Source organism: Lutra lutra, chromosome 15, assembly GCF_902655055.1.
Source record: "Lutra lutra chromosome 15, mLutLut1.2, whole genome shotgun sequence".
Lineage (NCBI taxonomy): Eukaryota > Metazoa > Chordata > Mammalia > Carnivora > Mustelidae > Lutra > Lutra lutra.
The window spans coordinates 3,837,404-3,860,856 of NC_062292.1; the positions used below are offsets into that span (position 1 = coordinate 3,837,404).

At 38.4% G+C, this 23,453-nt stretch overlaps 1 protein-coding gene across 8 annotated transcripts in view; it reads left to right on the plus strand.

Annotated features, from left to right (window-relative positions):
• DNM3 (dynamin 3) overlaps positions 1 to 23,453 on the plus strand; it is a 553,426-nt gene that overhangs the window by 143,342 nt on the left and 386,631 nt on the right. For all 8 annotated transcript variants that reach the window (XM_047705745.1, XM_047705741.1, XM_047705742.1 and 5 more), the window contains exons 3-4: positions 957 to 1,106; positions 2,245 to 2,448. In XM_047705745.1, coding sequence (XP_047561701.1) covers positions 957 to 1,106; positions 2,245 to 2,448 — 354 coding nt within the window. The remainder of the gene's footprint in view (positions 1 to 956; positions 1,107 to 2,244; positions 2,449 to 23,453) is intronic.

The window sequence follows — 23,453 nt, forward strand, 5'->3', positions numbered from 1 at the left end:
GTGTTCTATACTTGATACTTCTGAAGGCAGGAATAGAAATCGATAGTATAACAGTGAGTAAGATGTTACTGAAACTTAATCTAATTTTCTGTTAATATATAGAGTTTTTCCTACTTCCACAAACACTGATTTTTTTTCAGATTGGAAATAGGTATTTTCTTTGATCTAAAATTCTTTTTGCTTGGGAAATTGTCTTTTTTTTTGTTTTTAAAGATTTTATTTATTTATTTGACGGAGAGAGATCACAAGTAGGCAGAGAGGCAGGCAGAGAGAGAGGAAGGGAAGCAGGCTTCCTGCTGAGCAGCGAGCCCGATGCGGGACTCGATCCCAGGACCCTGGGATCATGACCTGAGCCGAAGGCAGCGGCTTAACCCACTGAGCCACCCAGGCGCCCGGGAAATTGTCTTTTTAACAATACAAGTTGATGTAGTATCTTGAATAGTATATTTTAAAGCTAAGATATTCCGTATATTATTTCTTTTTAAAGAATTAAGTACATTTTGTTTCTGAATTGTCTTGTCTTCTGAAGCTACGTTTATATAACTTAGAATTCCCTCTTAATAAAGTGGTGATATTGAGAAAGGACATGCTGATAGGATTAGGCGGACGTTGTATGTACCCCAGACTTAATTTCTTTAACAATCTGATGCTGTTTGCTTTATCATTTGGAAGGCCAAAATTCTCCTTAAATTATTTAACAGACAGGATGATTTAAAGACTGCTTTGACTACTTAATTGCTCATCTGAAAATTAGTAAATTTAGCATTCTTAGCATTTGTATGTGTTTAATATTTCTAAAGGATTCACTGTGTTTTTTAGTAACTGCTGTATTCTCTCATTTTAATGGCTGAGGAGACAAAATGGGATACTTTGACTTGTAGGTAAAGAAATCTTGTTTCCTTATAATTATTGCAAGAGTGCATGGATTATAAATTGTGTTAATTTGTCTTTTGTAGAATATGCTGAATTTCTACATTGCAAAGGAAAAAAATTTACAGATTTTGATGAAGTTCGTCATGAGATTGAAGCAGAAACAGATCGAGTGACTGGAATGAATAAAGGCATTTCCGCCATACCCATTAATTTACGAGTCTATTCTCCACATGGTAAGTAAAATAACAGGATTCCACATTTTTTGTCTTCAAAAATTTTTACGTTACTTGACATACGTTATTTGTGTAGAAGATGATTTTTCTCTCAGAAAGTACTGGGTTTCTAGGTCTAAAAAGTTCACAGATTTATGGGGAGGCAGGAGGACATGACTTTTTAAAAGGTCAGAATTAAGTACATCACTTAAAAATGTTTCTTTATGTTTATTTTAAACTTTTAGAATGTCAAGAGGTATGCGTGAAAAATTCCATTTTTTAAACATCTTCAGTTTTAGCAAGAATCTTAGAGGCACATGGTTCTGTGGCCGAGTCTTCTCCTATTGGATTTTTTCGTTGCCCCATATATTTCGTTTATTCTCCTCCTGAGGAATCAATGACGATTTTTTTCCAGACTATTAGCAGAAACGTACAAATTAGATAGCCAATTTATGGGATGTGATATGGAATAGCCTCTCTTCTGACTAAATTTTTAGTGGGGCAGATTTTAATCTCTCTTCTTCTACTCAGCTCTGTTGCTTTGAAAATGGAGCACGAATGACATAAGCTCAATTATGACATTCCAAGAGGCTTTGGTGCCAGCTGAATGATAGCCAGGTCGCGGCTGGAGTCCCCAATGCAGGGGTAGTTTCATGCTCTCCTGGTGGTGCACCATGGGTCTTGCTGCAGAGCCTACACGGGAACCTCACAGCTCACAGCTTTCCAATAGGCTAAGTGTCTGACCCCCCTCCAGAGAGCATATGATGCTTTTGAAATGAAGGACAAATCTTGCCCTTAAGAATTTTATACCATTGAGGGCAACGTACAAGACCAGCAGACAGCATATGGATTTCTTGTTCGGTTTTGAATTATAACACACTAGTTACAGATATGACAGCTCTCTCTTAGCGGTACAAATCAGTAGCTTGCAAAATTGGGTTAAAACGATCATTTGGTATAGCACAATCATATCATAAAAATAGAGAAAACTAACAAAGCCATCTTGTAGTCTATGCTTTTTACTCAACACAGTTGGAGTTAGGTCAATAATGCAATATGTGAAGCTAAGCTTGTTTTCTTCCCACTAAAGAGATAGATAATTTTGCATAGTTATTTTTTAGCAGTGAGGGTATATGTAAGACTCTTTTTTTCCACACAGTGTTAAATCTCACGCTTATCGACCTACCCGGAATTACTAAAGTGCCCGTGGGAGATCAGCCACCAGATATAGAGTATCAGATCAGAGAAATGATTATGCAGTTTATTACGAGGGAGACCTGTCTGATTTTGGCTGTTAGCCCAGCCAACACCGATCTCGCAAACTCAGATGCACTGAAGCTAGCTAAAGAAGTCGATCCTCAAGGTGAGTGTGTGGTCTTTGGGATGAAAGAGAATTAGTTTAAAATGTCAAGGGTTTGGGTATATTTCAAGGTAACACAAGTTCTCATAACTTAGTTTCATTGTTAATTTAATTAGCCATTATTTATATTATTAGTTTTTTTTTAAGATGCTGAAAGAAAAGTAACTGGAGGATATAGTCTGAACCTATATAAATAAATGTAAGATTAAGTGAGATCTAAGAAAACAGATATTTCTAATCCTCATGAACTACTTATTTTAAAAAGCCAATAAAATAAACTGCTGGTACAAAATTCAAACAGTCCCCTTTAGTTATTAAAAGACTTACCCAAATATACTCGCACTGAAAACTCCTTGTGTTTCATGTATGTTTTGTTTCTTTGAAATAGGAAACACTGTCTCACATTGAGGTCCTTCTTCCACTTTGAGTCTATTTTTATGTGTGGTATAGGGAAATGGTTCAGTTTCCTTCTTCTGCATGTGGCCATCCAGTTTTCCCAGCACCGTTTGTTAAAGAAACTGTCTTTTTTCCACTGGACATTCTTTCCTGCTTTGTCAAAGATGAGTTGACCATAGAGTTGAGGGTCTATTTCTGGGCTCTCTATTCTGTTCCATTGATCTATGTGTCTGTTTCTGTGCCAGTACCATGCTGTCTTGATGATGACAGCTTTGTAATAGAGCTTGAAGTCCGGAATTGTGATGCCACCAACTTTGGCTTCCCTTTTCAACATTCTTCTGGATATTTAGGGTCTTTTCTGGGTCCATACAAATTTTGGGATTATTTGTTCTAGCTCTGTGAAAAATGTCAATGGTATTTTGACAGGGATTATTACATTGATGCAAGCTGGTATAACCACTCTGGAAAAGAGTATGGAGGTTCCTCAAGAAGCTAAAACTAGAGCAACCCTATGACCCGGCAATTGCACTACTGGGTATTTACCCCGAAGATACAGATGTAGTGCTCCAAAGGGGCACGTGCTCCCCAATGTTTATAGCAGCAGTGTCCACAATAGCGAAACAATGGGATGAGCCTAGATGTCCATCAACAGATGAATGGATAAAGAATGAGAATGCATGTGATATATACACACACACACACACACACACACACACACACATACATATAATAGAATATTACTCAGCCATCAGAAAGGATGAAATCTTACCATTTATATCGACATGGTTGGAACTGGAGGAGATTATGCTAAGTGAAATAAGTCAATCAGAGAAAGACAATTATCATATGGTTTCACTCGTATGTGGAATATAATAAATAGTGCAGTAGATCATAGGGGAAGGGAGGGAAAAACAGAATGGGAAGAAATCAGAGAGGGAGACAAGCCATAAGAAGACTCTTAATTATAGGAAACAAACTGAGGGTTGCTGGAGGGGAGGGATATAGGAGGATGGGGTAACTAACTAGGTGATGGACATTAAGGAGATCATGTGATGTGATGAGCACTGGGTGTTACACTCAACTAATGAATTACTGAGCTCTAATTGTGAAACTGATGATGTTCTTCTATATATTGGCTAATTGAATTTAAATAAATAAATTAAAAAATAGGAATTAAAAATAAAACATTTTAATACATGTAAAATATTAATTAGTTATAATTATTTGACATAAGCATATACTATAAAAGCAGGGATTTTATGTTATTAGCATTTTGGAATCCAGGAGAGTACCTTATTTCTGCTGATGTTTTGATGTTTTTCTTTCTTCAAGCTGAATAATACTAGTTTATCTTCAGAGACCCCGAAATGGGGTTTTGTGTATGTGTGTGTGTTTAAAGTAATTATGGAAGGGCACTCAGTGACGAGTCTGCTCAAAATGGAGATGCAGGTTCTCCAATTCTAGGAATTTTTTTTTTAGTAATTAATTGCCCCTATTTTCTCCATTGCCTTTATCTGGAATCCTTATTATTAGCATGTTAGAACTTCTGGATTAACCCTCTTAAAAAAAAAATCCTCTTTTATTGTGTTTCTTTCTGTTTATGTACTACTTTTTGCAAAATTTTTTCAACTTTATCTTAAGCTCTTCTGATTAATTTTTCATTTCTGATACCATTTTAAAAATTCCAGCAGCATTTTCTCATTTTGTGAATGTTGTTTTTATTTATTTATTATGTTTTTTAACATGAATATTTTTATTTTCTAAAATAGCATCGTGCTCTTGGTTTTGCAAGTAGTGTATCCTCTCTAAAGATTTTATTTTATTTTATTTTATTTTTTTTAAAGATTTTTATTTATTTATTTGACAGAGAGAGATCACAAGCAGGCAGAGAGGCAGGCAGAGAGAGAGGAAGGGAAGCAGGCTTCCTGCTGAGCAGCTAGCCTGATGCGGGACTCGATCCCAGGACCCTGGGATCATGACCTGAGCCGAAGGCAGCGGCTTAACCCACTGAGCCACCCAGGTGCCCCCCTCTCTAAAGATTTTAATGAGACATCTTTTGAGGCTTTCCTTTTGTAATCTACAATGTCTCTGAGTCCATTTTGTTCTGGTGGTTTTTCTTGGTCATTGTCTTTGAAGTCAGAGAACTTTTGTTCAAGATTGGTGACCTTTTGCTGCTCAGTCATATTTAAGAGTAGAGACCTAACAAGCTGACAGAAATTCTATATGTGTATGAATGGGATTCATTGACTAATGGGCTTTCTCATAGGGTGATGGGGCTAACCATTTTTGTTAGGAGACTTCCTCAGCTACTGTTAGATGCTATGAGTATTTCCGCTTGTGCTGGTCTGGTATAACCTGATGTCCAGTGGTCTCAGAGTCAAGAGGAAGAATTGAGTTGGCGGGGAGGGGGTGGGGTGGGTGTGGTTCTCACTGTTCAGCATGTTGACTTTTGATTAATCCCTCTACTTTCATAATGGCATTCCTGAAGGTCTTCTTGAGCCCAGAGTTCCTTAAAAGAGTCCCTCATCTTCTGAACGTATATCTTCAATATTCTGCTGAGGTCAAGGAGGAGTAACTCTGTGGTTATGCAAGATGAGAAAAAGGGTCTGGAGGTCTATCAACATCACATACATATTTTCAGCCAGTTCTTCTACTTTTCAACATCCTCTTACACCCTCGCCTTGGTGCCTTTAGTTCTTAAACCTTTCCAGAGTTTTTCAGGAGTAACTGTTTTACTTCTTTTTGGCTTTCTCTAACATCACAGACATTGGTGCTTGAAATGAAGCAGGTGGAAGTTACAGATGGCTAGATGAGGACCCTCCCCAGGATTCTCTCTCCAGTATCAGTGGGTTGGAAGAGCCAGATTCAGGGTTGGGGCTAGAGTCTAGTTATTAAAATGATGCTGAAATGGCCCTGCCTCTGCAGCCTTCTTGTCCCACAGGAGACAAAACCATGGGTATGTAATGGGAACACAGATGGCCCTTCTACCAGTGGATTCCAGTAAGTACAGCACAATCACGTTCCTGAGAAGTCCACATTTAGTCCAGATGAAGCTTCTTGGAGGAGAACAGATGCTCTCCCTCAGCCTCTGATTCTAGTTTTGTCAGTCTTCTTCTTCTTTTTTAAAAAGATTTTATTTATTTATTTGACAGAGATCACAAGCAGGCAGAGAGGCAGGCAGAGAGAGAGGAAGGGAAGCAGCCCCCCTACTGCGCAGAGAGCCCGACTCGGGGCTTGGTCCCAGGACCCCCAGATCATGACCCAAGCCGAAGGCAGAGTCTTTAACCCACTGAGCCACCCAGCCGCTCCTAGTTTTGTCAGTCTTCTCTTCTGTCTCCTTGGAGTTGGTTCTCAGATGCACCTCACAGGTGACAAGATGGTTGCAGCTGTCTTGGCCTCACATCCTCACATCTTCAACAATAGTGGAAGAATAGCCATTGGAGAACCTTTTTTTTTTTTTTTTTAAATTTTAGAGTATATTTATTTGTCAGAGAGAGAGAGTGAGAGAGAGCGAGCACAAGCAGGGGGAGCAACAGACAGAGGGAGAAGCAGACTCCCCGCTGAGCAAGGAGCCTGACATGGGCCTCTGGGATCATGACCCGAGTCGAAGGCAGAGGCCCAACCCACTGAGCCACCCAGGCGCCCCTGAATTCTGAGTTTTATAAGAAATATAAATTAAAAGAAAATTGGCCAATTAATATAGCCTATAAAATATCTCTAGTTAATTCTCGAGTTTGATTTAACATATTCATGTTATATTTTACTCCTTTTGTTTAGAGGGATTTTTAAAAAAATTTTTTTAAGATTTTATTTGAGAGAGTGAGGGAGAGAGAGCAAAAGAGAGAAGGAACAGGGGCAGGGGCAAAGGGAGAGGGAGAAGCTGACTTCCTGCTGAGCAGGGAGCCCAGGGGGCTTGATCCTGGGGCTCCAGGATCCTGTCCTGAGCGGAAGGCAGACGCTTAACCGACTGAGCCACCCAGACTCCCCCAAAGTGGGTTTTTTAACTGTTGATTGTTGAAATTGATTGATGAAAAGATCTGTTGAAATTGGATGGGTTATGAGCTCAGGCTAAACTCCTTAGGAGAAAAGGTAAAGTGGGGTGCCTGGGTGACTCAGTTAGGGTTCGGGCTGCATACCTGAGGACGTTTTACTCATTTAGCCATCCCAGCCACCTATCTGTTCCTCCAAAAACACCAGACTCTTTCCTCCCTCATAGCTTCTGCATTTGCTGTTCCTTCTGCTTGGGATGCTCATACCCTACTTATTTTTTTGTTTGTTTGTTTGAATGTTTGTTTGTTTTTATTAACATAAAATGTATTATTAGCCCCAGGGATACGGGTCTGTGAATCATCAGGCTTACACACTTCACAGCCCTCACCATAGCAGACCCTCCCCAGTGTCCATCACCCAGTCACCCTCTCCCTACCTCCCCTCCCCTCCAGCAAGCCTCAGTTTGTTTCCCGAGATAAAGAGTTCTAGAGGGCATCGGTAACGGCGGGGCTGTGTCTCATTCCTCGGCTCCTTGTGGTAGAGTCATTTTTAAACCAAAAGAATAACTCTCCCGTGATGGCGTATCATTAGGTGGGAGTAGTTAATGTTGGTGGAGGGAATTGTCAGTTTATCGGGAAGGAATTAGTCTTTACAATCTCACTGATGGTATTTACAGTGTGTTGTTACAGCATAAGTAAAATACAGCATTAAGTTTTAGTCATGGATTTGTAATAATATGCTACAAATCTGTATCCAGAAAGTTAAATTTGAATGTTTTTCCTAACGTAGACCTGGCTTATTTTATGAGCCTGTTGTTATTAGATGCTTTTGAGAAGTTGCCACCTGAATGTTCATGAACTTACCCGAAAGTGAACCTCCTTTCTTGTGGATCCATAGAACTCCTGCTTAATCAAAGAAGGCCTTTGTTACTCTGGTTTTTATTATCCTATACATGATCGTTCTGAGGACAGATATTTTTAAGTTTTGCAGATAATTGACAGATAATTTTGCAGGTAATTTTGCAGAAAAGAGAAAACATTCAGTGCCACTGTGTGCCATTTACTTGTCTGACCAATTTCTTTATGGTGATTGCTAAGGTGGACAATTAATTCATTGCCTGAAGACTCTTAAAAGTATGATTTTGGGTTCATTAATAAAAGTTCCATGCTAACCTCAAGGCTTGTATTCTGTTTTCATATCCCAGTTTAAATTCCAAAACTCTGAAACACTCTTACACATGAGAACCCTGAAAACTATCCAAAGGGTTTGCCTGGTGTTCCGGTCTCGCAGGACCCACTTTGGTGTGTTGCTCTCCTGGCTTTGGCTGGTCCTGGACGTCACTGAAGCACCAAGAGGGTGACTTCTTTCCCAACCAATAGAGTTCATGTTGTGTGTTTTCAGTAGCTGTAAAAGAATTAAAATGGAGAAAGGAAGAAGCTGGAAAGGCCTTAGAATCTGGTGTTTAGGAATTTGTTCTATTGGGATTGACAAACAGACTTTCATTTACCTTCTGTGTCCTTCTAGTCATTCCGTGAGTATATTTTAAATATGTTTCAGAAGTCTGGTTTTCCTTATATTACAGCTTTGGTAAAAAAGCGCTGACCTCAACTTTGGTTATTTCGATGTGTGCTGCTTAATTTCCACATATTAGTGAAATCCCCAAATTTCCTTCTGTTAGTGATTTCTGATTTCACTTAATTTTGGTTGGAGAACATACTTTGTAACATTTTGGTCCTTTAAAATTTATTAAGACTTATTTTATGGCTTAACGCGTGGCCTGTCTGGAGAATGTTCCATGTGCATTTGAGGAGAACGCACATCCTGCTGTTGCTGGGTGTGGTGTAGCGCTCTATAGATATCTGTTAGGTCTGTTTGGTTCATAGTGTTATTCAAATGTTGTTTCTTTTCTTCTGTCTGGTTGTTTATTATTGAAACTGACATGTTCAGTCTGCCACTGGTATTGATGAATTGTCTGTTTCTCCCTTCAATTGGCAGTTTTTGATTTCTGTATTTTGGGCTCTTTTGTTAGGTGAATTTGTACTTGTTCTGTCTTCTTGATGGATCAGGCTTTGATCATTATAAAATTTTTTTTTTGCATCTAGTAACAATTTTTGTATCAAAACTCTGTTTTGTTTGATATTAATATAGCTATTCCAGCTCTCTTTTCATTACTGTTTTCCAGGGATATCTTTTTCCATTGTTTACCTCCAACCTATTTGTGTCTTTAAATATAAAATATGTCTCTTGTAGACAGCACATAGTTGGATCATTTTTAAGAATACATTCTCTAATATTTGCCTTTTGACTGGAGTGTTTAATCCATTTCCATGTAATGTGATCACTGGTAAGGCAGAGTTTATATCTCATTTGCTCTGTTTTCTGTATGTGTTATGTCTTTTGTTTGTGTATTTCTCTATTGGGTGGTAGAGAAATAATTTTTTTGTTAAAAATGCATTTTCTTTGTACCATTTTAATTCCCTTGTCATTTATTTTAATGTTTTTTTTTTAAGTTATTTTCTGACTGGTTGCCATGGAATTAAAATTAACATCTTAATTTATAACAATATAGTTCAGACCAGTACAACTTAATTTCAACAATGTACAAAATTTTCCTGCTGTGTAGCTCCATCTTCTCCCCTTCCTTTGTGCTATTATCATTAATACAAATTACATCTTTATATATTACATGCCTATCAACACAGACATATAATTATTTCTTTATTCACTTGTCTTTTAAATCAGAGAGGAGAAAAAAGAGTAACAAATCAATAATAATACATTTGTGTTTTCTTTAATATTTACCTATGTAGCTACCTTTACCAGTGTTCTTTATTTGTGTGGATTTGAGTTACTTTCTAGTGCCCTTTCTTTTTAGCCTGAAGGACTCCAGTTAGTATTTCTTGTAAGGCAGGCCTGCTAGTATGGGATTCTCAGTTTTTATCTGGGAATTTCTTACTTTCCCCTTAATTTTAGAAGGAAAATTCTTAGTTGATAGTCTTCCCCTCCCACCACCACTTTTCAGGTATGTCATCTCATTACTTTCTGACCTCTTTGGCTTTTTTAATGGGAAATCTGCTGTTAATTTCATTGAGGGCCATCTTGAACATGATGGATCGTTTTTTCTAGTGCTTTCAAAATTTTCTCATAATCTTTGAGAGTTTGATTATGATATGTGTAGGTGTGGCTGTCCTTGATTTTACCTTTTTTGGAGTTTTAGGGTTTTGGGGAGTGTAAATTAATGTTTTTCATCAAATTTAGGACTTTTTCAGTGATTTTTTTTCTTTTTTTCTAATTTAAATTTAATTTAAATTCAAGTTAATTAGTTAAATTTAATTTGAATTCAAGTTAGTTAACATACAGCATAGTATTGGTTTCAGGAGTAAAATCTAGAGGTTCATCACTTAAATATAACCCCCAGTGCTCAGTGCTCATCCCAAGCGCCCTCCTTAATGCCTACCACCCATCGAGCACATGCCCCCTACCCCACTCTTTTCCCCTCTGGCAACCCTCAGTTTGTTCTCTATAGTTAAGAGTCTCTTATGGTTTGCCTCTCTCTCTGTTTTTAATCTTATTTTATTTTTTCTTCTCTTCTCCTATGTTCACCTGTTTTGTTTCTTAAATTCCATGTGAGTGAAATCATTTGATATGTCTTTCTCTGACTGACTTATTTCACTGATCATAATACACTCTAGTTTCATCCATGTTGTTGCAAATGGCAAGATTTCATTCTTTTTGATGGCCGAGTAATATGCCATTATATAAATATACCACATCTTTATCCATTCACCAGTTGATGGACTTTTGGGCTCTTTCCATATTTTCCTAATGTGGACATTGCTCCTATAAACATTGGGCTGCAAGTGCCCCTTCGAATTCTTATATCCTTTGGGTCAATTTTGTATCCTTCGGTAAATACCAATTGCTGGGTGATAGGGCAACTCTATTTTTAACCCTTTAAGAAACCTCCAAACTGTTTTCCACAGTGGCTGCACCAGTTTACATTTCTACCAACAGTGCAAAAGTGTTCCCCTTTCTCCACATCCTCACCAACATCTGTTGTTTCCCGAGTTGTTAATTTTAGCCATTCTGAGAGGTCTAAGGTGGTATCCCATTGTGGTTTTGATTTGTATTTTCCTGATGATAGTGACGTTGAGCACTTTTTCATGTGTCTGTTTGTATGTCTTCTTTGGAGAAATGTCTGCTCATGTCTTCCTGATTTTTTATTTTAACTTTTAAATTAATATTTTAATTGGATTATCTATTTTTTAGGTGTTGATTTTGACAAGTTCTTTGTAGAGTCTGGTTATTAGTCCTTTGTATGATATATCACCTTTGCAAGCATCTTCTCCCATTCTGTCACTTACCTTTTCAGTTTTGTCTCCTTTGTGGTACAGAAGCTTTTTATCTTGATGGGGTCCCAATAGTTCATTTTTGCTTTTGTTACCCTTGCCTCTGGAGATGTGTCTAGTAAGAAGTTGCTGCAGCTGAGGTCAAAGAGATTGCTGCCTGTTTTTTCCTCTAGGATTTTGATGGTTTCCTATCTTACATTTAAGTCTTTCTTCCATGTCGAATTTATTTTTGTGTATCGTATGAAAAGGCAGTCCAGTTTCATTCTTCTGCATGTTGCTGTTGAATTTTACCAACACCATTTGTTGAAGAGACTGTCTTTTTTCATTGGAATAGTCATTCCTTCTTTGTTGAAGATTAGTTGACTCTAGAGTTGTGAGTCCATTTCTGGGTTCTCTGTTCTACTCCATTGTGTGTTTTGTGCCAATACCACACTGTTTTGATGCCTACAGCTTTGTAGTATAGCTCGAAATCTGGAATCATGACACCTCCAGTTTGTTTTTCTTTTTCAGAACTGTTTTGGCTATTCCTGGTCTTTTGAGGTTCCATACAAATTCTAGGTCTGTGAAAATGCTGGTGGTGTTTTGATAGGGATTGCATTAAATGTGTAGATTGCTTTGGGTAGTATAGACATTTAACAATGTTTGTTCTTCCAATCTGTGAACATGGTATATTTTTCCATTTTTTTGTGTCCCCTTCAATTTCTGCGGTTTTTGGATACATATCTTTTACCTCTTTAGTTAGGTTTATTCCTAGGTATTTTACTGTTTTTGGTGCTGTTGCAAATGGGATTATTTCCTTGATTTCTTTTTCTGTTGCTTTATTATTGGTGTATAGAAATCCAACAGATTTCTGCACATCGATTTTATATCATGCAACTCTCCTGAATTCATGTATGAGTTCTAGTAATATTTTGGTGAAGTCTTTGGGTTTTCTACAAGGAGTACCATGTTATCTGCAAATAGTGAACGTTTAACTTTTTCCTTGCCGATTTGGATACCTTTTCTTTTCTTTTTATTCTTTGATTACCGAGGCTAAGACTTCCAGGACTATGTTAAATAATAATGGTGAGAGTAGACATCCTTGTCTTGTTGCTGGCTGCAGGAGAAAGGCTCTCAGTTTTTCCCCACAGAGAATGGTAGTAGCTGTGGGTCTTTCATATATAGCCTTTACAATGTTGAGGTATGTTCCATCACTCCCTACTTTGTTAAGGGTTTTTACCAAGAAAGCTTGCTGTATTTTATCACCTGCTTTTTTTGGGCATCTATTGATGGTATCACATGGTTCTTACCCTTTCTCTTATTAATGTGTTGTATCACATTGATTGATTTATGAATGTTGAACCACCCCTGCAGCCCAGGAATAAATCCTGCTTGATTGTGGTGAATAATTCTTTTTTTTTTTTTTAGTATTTTATTTATTTATTTGACAGAGATCACAAGTAGGTAGAGAGGCAGACAGAGAGAGAGAGAGAGAAGGAAGCAGGCTCTTGGCTGAGCAGAGAGCCCGATGCGGGACTTGATCCCAGGACCCTGAGATCATGACCTGAGCCGAAAGCAGAGGCTTAACCCACTGAGCCACCCAGGCGCCCCAATGTGGTGAATAATTCTTTTAATGTCCTGTTGAATTTGATTAACTAGTATTTTACTAAGAAATTTTGCATCCATGTTCATCAGGGATATTGGCCTGTGATTTTCCTTTTTAGTGGAATTATTGTCTGGTTTTGGAATCAAGGTAATGCTGGCTTCGTAGAATGACTTTGGAAGTTTTCCTTCCATGACTATTTTTTTGGAACAGTTTGAGGAGAATAGGTATTAGCTCTTCTTTAAATGTCTGGTAGAATTCCCCTGGGAGGCCATCCAGCCCTGGACTTCTGTTTATTGGGAGATTTTTGATTATTGATTCAATTTCTTTGCTGGTTATGGATCTGTTACAATTTTCTATTTCTTTCTGTTTCAGTTTTGATAGTTTGTAGTTTTCTAGGAATTTGTCCATTTTTTCCAGGTTGCCCAGTTTGTTGGCATATAATTTTTCATGGTATAATTGTTTGTATTTCTGTGGTGTTGATTGTTCTCTCCTCTTTCATTTGTGATTTTGCCTGTTGGGATCCTTTCTCTTTTCTTTATGATAGGTCTGTGTAGGGGTTTATCAGTTTTGTCAATTCTTTCAAAAAACTAGCTCCTACTTTTGTTGATCTGTTTTTGTTTTTTTTTACTTCTATATCATTTATTTCTGCTCTGATCTTAATGATTTCCCTTCTGCTATTTTTAGGCCATATTTGCTCTTCTTTTTTCTGGCTCCTTTAGGATGTAAAGTTAGGTTGTGTATTTGAGACTTTTCTTGCTTCTTGAGGAAGGCCTGTGTTGCAATATACATCCCTCTTAGGACTGCCTTTGCTGTTTCCCAAAGGTTTTGGACTGTTGTGCTTTTTGGGTTTTTGTCTCTTTTTAAAGATTCATTTATTTATTAGAGAGAGAGAGAGGGGGAGTGCGGGAATGCATGTGAGTTGGGGGAGGGGTGGAGGGAGAGGGAGAGAATCTCAGACAGACTTCCTGCTGAGCACAGACCCTGACGTGAGTCTCAATCCCAAGACCCTGAGATCATGACCTGAGCTGAAACCAAGCATCAGATACTCAAGAGACTGAGCCACCCAGGTGCCCCTAGAGTGTTGTGTTTTCACTTTCATTTGGTTCCGTGTATTTTCTTACTTCTTCTTTAACTTCCTGGTTAACCCATTCATTCTTTAGTGGGTTGCTCTTTACTTCCATGTATTTGTGTTCTTTCCAAATATTTCTTTTGGTTGACTTCAAGTTTCATAGTCTTGTGGTCTGAAAATATGCATGGTATGATCTCAGCCTTTTTGTACTTACTGAGGGTTGATTTGTGACCCCCAGTATGTGATCTGTTCTGGAGAATGTTCCATGTGCACTTGAAAAAGAATGTGTACTTTGCTGCTTTAGGATAAAATGTTCTGAATATATCTGTTAAATCCATCTGGTTCAGGGTGTCATTCAAAATCATTGTCTCCTTGTTGATCTTCTTAGATAATATGTCCATTGCTGTGAGTGGGGTGTTAAAGTCCCCAATTGTTATTCTATTATTATGAATGAGTTTCTTTCAGTTTGTTATTAATTGACTTACATATTTGGCTGCTCCCAAGTTGGGACATAAATATTTATAAATGTTAGATCCTTTTTTTTTTTTTTTTTGCTATTAAAAAAATTTTTTGTTAACATATAATGTATTACTTGTTTCAGTAGTACAGGCCTGTGATTCATTAGTCTTACACAATTCACAGCACTTACCATAGCATGTACCCTCCCCAATGTCCGTCACTTTGCCACCTCATCCCTCCACTCCCTTCCCCTCCAGAAACCCTCAGTTTGTTTCCTGAGATTAAGAGTCTCTTATGGTTTGTCTCCCTGTCTGGTTTCATCTTATTTCATTGTACCTTCCCTTTCCCTATGATCCTCTGTCTTGCTTCTCTAATTCCTCATATCAGTGAGATCATATGATAATTGTCTTTCTCTTATTGACTTATTTCTCTTAGCATAATACCCTTTAATTTCATCTATGTCATTGCAAATGGCAAGATTGCAGGGTTTTTTTTTTATGACTGCATAATATTCTATCATATATATGTTAACACCATTCATTTGTTGATGGACATCTAGGGTCTTTCCATAGTTTGGCTATTGTGAACACTGGTGCTATAAACATTGGGGTGCGTGTGCCCTTTAGGATCACTACATTTGTATCTTTAGGGTAAATACCGAGTAGTGCGATTGCTGGGTCATAGGGTAGCAGCGAAATGCTGTGACCAGGTTATCTGCACCTCGGGCCCCTGCTGTTGAATGGTCACTCAGTGGTGCCTAGTGGGTCTTTTGTCCTTGGAGAGGCAAAATCCCTTCTTCCAAATTTATTCCAGGAAGGGGAGTATTCTCTCCCAGTGAGTTCCAGAGGATCCCCACACTGGGGCATCTTGTGTGAACCCTACACACTACTTTCTCTCTTGCTCTCACTCCCTTACTTCTCTGTACCCTCCCATTTCTGGCACCTTGGCTTTTCTCATCTCTGAACTGCTCATCCGCCATGTTCTCTCCCTCTAGTTATATAGAGATTGTTTTCTTAATTGTCAGATTGATTTCTGAGCAGTTCAAAATAACATGATGTTGGGGTGCCGGGATGGCTCAGTGGGTTAGGTATCTGCTTTTGGCTAACGTCATGATCCCAGAGTCCTGGGATTGGGTCCTGCCTTGGGCTCCTTGCTCAGTGGAAAGCCTGCTTGTCCCTTTCCCTCTGGTGCTCCCCCTGATTGTGCTCTCTCACTCTCTGTCAAATAAGTAAATAAAATCTTAATTTTTTTTTTTCCAAAATGATTTGGTGTTGATCTAGCTGTGTTCGGAAGATGAAACAAGCTCAGGGTCACCCTACTATTCTGCCATCTTAACTCCTCCCCCAGCCATTATTTCTTTAACTATTTTTTCTTCCCCTCTCCTGTCTGAGGCTTCTATGAAATGTATGTGAGTATGATTTATGTGTCTCAGAGGTCTCTGAGACTGTGTTCATTTATCTTCTTTATGGCTTTTTTTTTTTTTTTTTTTTTTTTTTTTTTTTTTTTTCAGTTTGTCGGGTGTGAAGAACAATCTAATTGACCTGTCTCCAAGCTTGCTGATTCTTCTGCCTTCTCAGGTCTTCTGTTGAATATGTCTAGGGAATTTTTAATTTTTATTATTTTAATTTTTACTTCTAGAATTTCTACTTGGTTCTTTTAAAAATTAACTCTGTCTCTTTATTGATATTTTATATTTAATGTAACATCATTCTTGTACTTTTAAAAACTATGTAGATACAGCTTTTTTAGTTCTTTGAACACATTTGAAATAGCTCATTTAAAGTCCTTGTCTAGTAAGTTCAGTGTTCAATGTGGGCTTCTTCAGAGGTGGTATCTATTGAATGCTTACTTTTCTCTGTATTGGCCACACTTTCTTTGCATATCTTGTAGTTTTTTCATGGAAAATGCAACATTTTAAGTAATATAATGTGGCAACACTCAGAATCAGATTCCTCTCCTGCTTCAGTGTTTGTTTTTATTGGTATTTGTTGTTGTTGCTCTTGGTATTTGTTTGCTTAGTAATTTTCCTGATCTAAATCTGTAAAGTCTGTATTCTTTGTTATGTGTGGTCATTAGAGACTTTGCTCAATTTTCTTATTGGTCAGTTAATAATTGGACAGAGGTTTTCTTAACTGTACCATGCAATAAGTCTCCCAGCATTTGGTGAGGGTGTGGTGTCCATTGTGGAATATGCTTTCAGTACTCAGGCAGGCCGTTTACAATTCTGCCTTAGCTTTAACTGCCCATTTGTGTAGAGCCTTAAGGTTAGCCAGAGGTGAGAGTTTGGGGCCTTCTCAGATCTTTCCTGAGAATGTGCACAGCCTCACACATGCATGTGGCCTTTTAGATTCTAAATTGTACATATATACAAATCTCAAAGATCTTCATGGCCCTCTCATTCCCCAGCTTTTCCTTTTAAGCTTTTTGGTCAGCTTTTTCTGCCCCAACTCTTATTGCTGCTCAAAGTAGCTGTGATGTTAAGCAATCACCACTGATCATTTTTTCCGTGCAGCCCGGAGAAGAGGCTGTTTGTGCTGAGTATACCCTGAGTCAGATTAAATAAAGAAAAGCTCTATGAATAGGTATTTTTAGAGAACTGCTAGAGATATTAAATAATGACAGTTCTCAGAAAATGGTATTTTTGGTGTATTCCAACTGTATTCTGTCCCTTCTGGTGGTTGTTGGCTGTTAGCTTTCACTATGATTTTGGGGATTTTCATTTTCAAGACTATTCTAGCTCTGTGGAGATTTGACTGGGCATTGGAAAAGTTCAAATACCACAAATTTCACTGTTCTTACTGAGATTCAGCCATTTTTGTTGAATAAATGCTTCTTCTTTTGTTTCAGGACTCTGGTTTATTTGAGGGTTCTAAAAAAGTTGATTTTTACCATTTTTGCCAGTGTTCTTACTGCTTTTATGGAGGGATATCTTTCTCAGGGATCCTTATTCCATTCCATTATTCCTCATTCTGATCTTATGTAACTTTAATAATGGGGAATTTCCAAATAAAAGACAATTGAATTGGGATGCTGAGAGCAATCTGGTTGTGACATCTGTTACCCTGTTGGTCTTCAGGATTGATTTCACTGGCTATGCAAGTGGCCTGTTCTCATGACTACATGTTCATCTTTCCTGAAAATTTGCCCATAGCTGATGGAGATGACCTATTTAGATAATAGAAGGCCATTCTTTATTCAAGATATCTGGAATATAATCTTATCCACCAAGGTACATAATTGTATAGTTTTCTGAGAGGTGGTCTATTTTAGACAGTCTTGGTTTTGTACAAAATTAAGCCTCTTTGACAGAGATAGACCATTTTTGACTGGGCAGGTTATACTTGAATATATACTTGGGAAGTTTATGTTTGCATAATGATATTCAAAACAAAAGCTTTTATAAAATGAACATTACTATAATGCTGAGATATATTTATATATGTCTTGTAGTAAAACAAATTTAATGGTGAATTATTCTCTCAGTATATGTAGAATGTTACACATTTGTGACTAGAGAAAGCTTAAGCTTATCTTTTGTAACATTTGTGAAAAATATTTATATTGACTAAATGAGGATTTTTAGTAAAACTTCCAGGGGAATGGCTATACTCTTTAAAAGGTCAAATTCCTAGTCATTAGAATTATATAATGTTTCAGATACATTTTTCTCTAAATAATGGTCTTAAGATTTTGAAGTTTCCTTACATACTTTGGTTTTGGTTTCACCAGAATATTATGAAACGTGTTTGTTGAGAGGTCCTAGTTACGGGGTGAGAATATTTATTTAGATGTTGGTGATTTACACTGTTGAATAACATGGCTGCAACCACACAGTGCCTTTGTGATAGGCCCTCCCTCTTCATCTACTTCTTTCCACTTTATCAGACCACTTCTCAATTAATTGCTTTATTCTATGGTGTACATGAAAGAACACGGGCTTTGGCAGCAGATCTGTCACTTCCCAGTTATGTGTCCTTGGGTAGGTTATTTAACTTCTTTAAAACTTATTACCTCATCTAGAAAATGAAATGAGGTTATAATGAACCTTACCTCAAAAGGTTACTATAATAATTAAATAAAATAAATTTATCTGTAAAGAGAACTCTAAATGGCTAACCAAATGCTAGCCGTTATTTTCCTCTTGAAAAGAGTCAAAGGACACTACTTTGTTGCTGAATTGTATGTAATTTATAGGGATAAAAAAACCAAACAATCATTGGCATTCTGTAATCCAAACTGCTACTACTCTAGTATGAATTAATGAAGCTTGATAACACTTAGAACTGTAATAGAATTATTTTTAATATTTGATAATAAACCATAAAAATAAAAATAATTTCAGACTCACTTGAGAATTGTTAGATTAACTGTATGTGAAAGAAGATTTTACCTGGATCAGGTCGAGGCTGCAAAGAGGGCTGTCTTTACTTTGACTTGATGGGTTTAAGGCATTCTGCCTTCCCACACTCATAGATTTAGCATATGAGGTAGACTGGGATTCTCAGCACAGTTTCACCATGAAGACTACATTGATTTCTCTAAGGATCACTTCCCCTAGCTTTTAAGAACTTCTATTCAGATACGTTAAGAATTCAATCACTGCCTTTGTTGGTTGGCTTATTAATTTCAAACAAACATTTGTCATTCATCTTTTGAACTAGACAAAGTACTCATGGTCAGTAGTGTCAATTCTACATGCTAAACCACCTAGTAGGAAACTAGACTAGATATATGCTCAGTATATTTTTCTGGTAATTTCTGTGATTATTCTCCACTTAAAAAAAATAAGCTATTCATTTACCTGGCATGTTTTCTTATGTGTGAAATCACTGAAGTCCCCAGAAAGGTACTCTTGAAGATCTGGTTCATAAAATGAACATTTTCATATTTTAGGGGATGTGATTTGGCTCATAGCGTATATCAGTTCAAGTGCAATGAGTTGTGCAGTAACACTGTATCATATATTATAACCACAAATAGTGGCATTGCTCAGTTTCATATAGGAGGAACTGACCCTAGAGAACTTGCTCATCGTCAAGCAGCAGCTTGTTAAGCAGCAGAAGCACGATACAAGCCCATACATCTCTGATACCAACAGGTCTGGTTTCTCACACCAACTGTGTTATAAACACTTTAGTCACGGATGATGATGAAGACATGTCGGAATTTTATAAAATTGAAGTGAAACCTGTGTAATGAAGTTTTATGGTACTAAACACAGTGATTGTTAAGTTATGTTGAATTAGGTTTTTGCCTTATAGTTCTTCTTTTGTAAGACAGAGATTTATTGGAATATCTCTGCATCAACACGTGTAAGAAACAGACCCTTTGGCAAACTTAAACACGGAACTTCTAGAGCACATGTTACAAATGCTGGAGAAAGAATTAGAAGAGTTCATGTTTACATTCCCATGTGAATGTTTCTTCATTGTTTCCCAAAAGCACTTGGTGAGCATTATCTTCAACTGGTTTGATGTGATTTTCACTTTTCCTATTAGTTTTTAATATGGCTACATTTAATTTTAAGGGATCATTTAGTTCATTTATTCAACACATGGTTAATGAGCAACCACTATATGCCAGGCACATCCTAAGCATCCTGAATAAATTGGTGAACAAAACATAAGTTCTAGCCTTGTGGGGTGTCCCTGCCGACAGAAGAAACAGATGACAGATAAACAATTATTTTAGTATCAGGATGATATAATACCAGGCAGTGATAAATACTATGAAGAAAACGAAAACAGAATAAGGGAAGAAAGGGTGATTAGGAATGCTGTTGTAGACAATGGAAGCAGCATTGGAGCACAGAATTGCTCGGTGATTATGAGCCCTGTGAGTGTCCGGAAGGGGAACGTTCCAGGCCAAGAAAAGAGCGAGCGCGAAGGCTGGGGTGGAGCCGGGTTAGCGTGGTCAGGGGCACAAGGAGGCCGCTGAGGAGGGTAGCAGGTTCTCCATTCGGAGAGGTAGGCAGGGCCCAGGTCATGTATTTTTTCTGGGATGGTTTTGAGTTTAGAGGGACAAGATTTGACTTATATTCTCATAGTTCAGTCTTGCTACTGTGAGAAGGAATGACTAAAAGAAGACTTGAATAGAAACAAAGAGATCAGTTAGATTATTCCTACAAAGAGGTCATGTGGGGGGATAGATGATGTGACTTGGAATAGGAGAGTAGTGGTACAGCAGGGAGAAACTGTCCGAGTCAAGATATATTCTGAATGTAGAGCTGACAGTGTACTGATGTTTTGCTGTAAATAAAAAAGTCAAGGATCACTTCAAAGGGTGTAACCAAAGGAACAGGCTAAATGATGATGCCATTTATTAAGACTGGGAATGTTAAGAAATTAAGAAATTGGGGAAATTAAGAGTTCTATCATGAACATGTAAAATGTTTGTTAGACAGGTAAGTGGTGATGTTAGAGACCGGAATTCAAAGGAGTTTCCTGCTGGAGTTATGAATCTGGTAAACATCAGCCTAGAGGTGTTGTAGTGAGCTGAAATAGAGCCCCCAAAGATAGGTCTAAGGCCTAACCTCCCATACTGTAACTGTGTCCTTCTTTGGAAAAAGGGTCTTGGCAGATGTAATTAAGTTAAGAATCTTGGGATGAGATCATCCTAAATTGAGGGTGGGACCTTAATTTAGGCATTAGTGTCTTTGTAAGTGAAAAGAGAAGGAGATTTGAGAGAGACTCACTAGGGAAGGCCATCTGCAGATGGAGGCAGAGACTGGAACTGTGTTATCACAGCCAAGAAATTCCAGCTGTCACCAGAAGTTGGAAGAGGTAAGGAAGTATCCTCCTCGAGAGCCGTTTATGGGAGTGACTGTGGGACTACTAACACTCTAATTTCAGACTTCTGGACTCCAGAATGATGAGAAAATAAATTCCTATTGTTTTAAGCCACTAGTTTGTGGTAATTTGTTAGAACAGCCGTAGGGAACTAATTCAGATAGTAATTCCTTGAGACCAGATAAGATAATGTAGGAGGTGAATGCAGGTAAAAATGAGGAGGGAGGCGGTGAAGTAGCCTTGGGGTTCTCCAGGGCTAGTAGGTGGAGGGGAGGAGAAAAAGCAAATGCCACCGGGAGGTGATAGAGGACCAAGTGAGCCTGGTACTCCAGAAGCCATGGCAGAAGAAGGGTTTCAAGAAGGACATTGTGATTGGCTGTGCTAAGTGCTACTGAGAGATCGAGGAGGATGATTTGATGGGTCGAAGCTGAGCCTACTGTGAGGAAGCCCAGTCACACAGTGTGAAATGGAACACAGGCCTTGGTAACCATGGGGTAGTAAGATTCCCCTTACACTATAATGAAATGGTACACCCAACCTAATGGCATAGAAGGCAGGGCACCCATATTTGTGTGTCCGGCTTGGCAATTTACCCAGTCCTCACAGGCTGTATTTAACTTCAAACTTCCAACGTCCTCTCTGAGGAGCCAGGGAGGTGCTGGAAAGCTGCATCCCTTCAGTCACTTACATTCTTGGCCCCGAATCCTTTCCATTGCTTGCTGGAAGATTCAGTAGTAAACTGAAGGAAAGCAGCCTTGAACTGGGTCTAGTTCATCATTACCTCCAGTCTTTGTATCTAAACCAGACTTTTATGTTTTCATGTAATTGAGATGAGGGTAGAGAACTGACCATTGTATTTGCCACATGAAAGTCATCGGTGACTTTGATAACAAGGGCTTGGTAGGGTAGTCTCCTTAAAGAAGGTTCAAATGGGGGGCGCCTGGGTGGCTCAGTGGGTTAAGCCGCTGCCTTCGGCTCAGGTCATGATCTCGGAGTCCTGGGATCGAGCCCCGCATCGGGCTCTCTGCTCAGCAGGGAGCCTGCTTCCTCCTGTCTCTCTGCCTGCCTCTCTGCCTGCTTGTGATCTCTCTCTGTCAAATAAATAAATAAAATCTTTAAAAAAAAAAAAGAAGGTTCAAATGGGACTTGGATATGAGGAAGTAGAGAGAGTATAGACAGCTCTTTCAAGTTTCACTGCAGAGCGAGCAGAAAAGTAGGATACTAGTGTAAGTTCAAGAGAATGGTTTTGAAAGATGGGAGATATTAACAGCATGTTTGTGTGTTGATGAGAATGATCCAGAAGAGAGATAAATGGGTAAAGAAGGACCGAGATGAGATAAATGTAGGAGAAACAGGAAAAAGGAGAGATAGATGAGAGAAAAACCCTTGATTTTTTTCAGGGTGTGGACATATGTAGGGTAGTCCTTGCCATAAACAGAAGAGAATTAGATTGTTTTCTATTTTAGCAGTAGGGAAGGCAGGGATATGCAGATGAGGTTCGTTGGTTAGACTGATTGGTTGGGAGATAGCTGTTTTCATGTGGGAGTTTATTTAGGATAGTGTAATACCCATCTATCCTGATAAGTTGCTGTGGTCGTGTAATAAAGACAGCATGTTTACTCTGCTTTCAGCATCTGCCTGTTTTGTAGACACCGCCCTAGCTGAGCGGCTCATCATAGCGAGACACTCACATGTTCCGTATAGAGAGCAGAGGAGTCCGGCCCAGAAGTGGTATTGACTTATTACTTGAGCATAGTTCATGATCCATGAAGACTCTCATTGTGCCTTTTATTTTCTGGGCACAGCAGTATTTTAGCTTTACCCATCAAGTTTGTCATCTACAATGGAGGGTTGTTCAAAGGCCTCACTAAGGGAGGCAAATGTGTCTGGAAATTCCCTTCATGGTGATTTATTTCACGGCAAATGAATTTCATTTCTAAATCAAGCATGACCAGAGGTCTTCTTAGAGTATAAAAACACTCCACAAGGACTGTGAGACCCCTGGTTGGGAAGAGAGTACCATGTTCTCTTGAGATGAAATTGGTGAATTGGGTCAGAGTTTACCACGAAGCTGGAGGCAGACAGCGTTGTTTGTTTTATGGAGGTGGTTTCAACCTACCTCTTCAAGCTTTTGCATTTCGGGAACTCTCCCTCCTCAGCCTGGAAAAAGTTAAAGTCCGTGGGCGATATAAGCTGATATTTACTGACTTGTTCAACACTTGGCAGACATCGACCTTTCTGTCCGGCCATGGAGGTGCTGGAGGTGCTGTTAAGTTGGGTAGAAGCTTCAAGCATCCAGGCATTAAATCAGCATTCAGAATACTATGACTATATTTATAAACTGCAAATATAAGAGCAATTCAAGGAGAAAA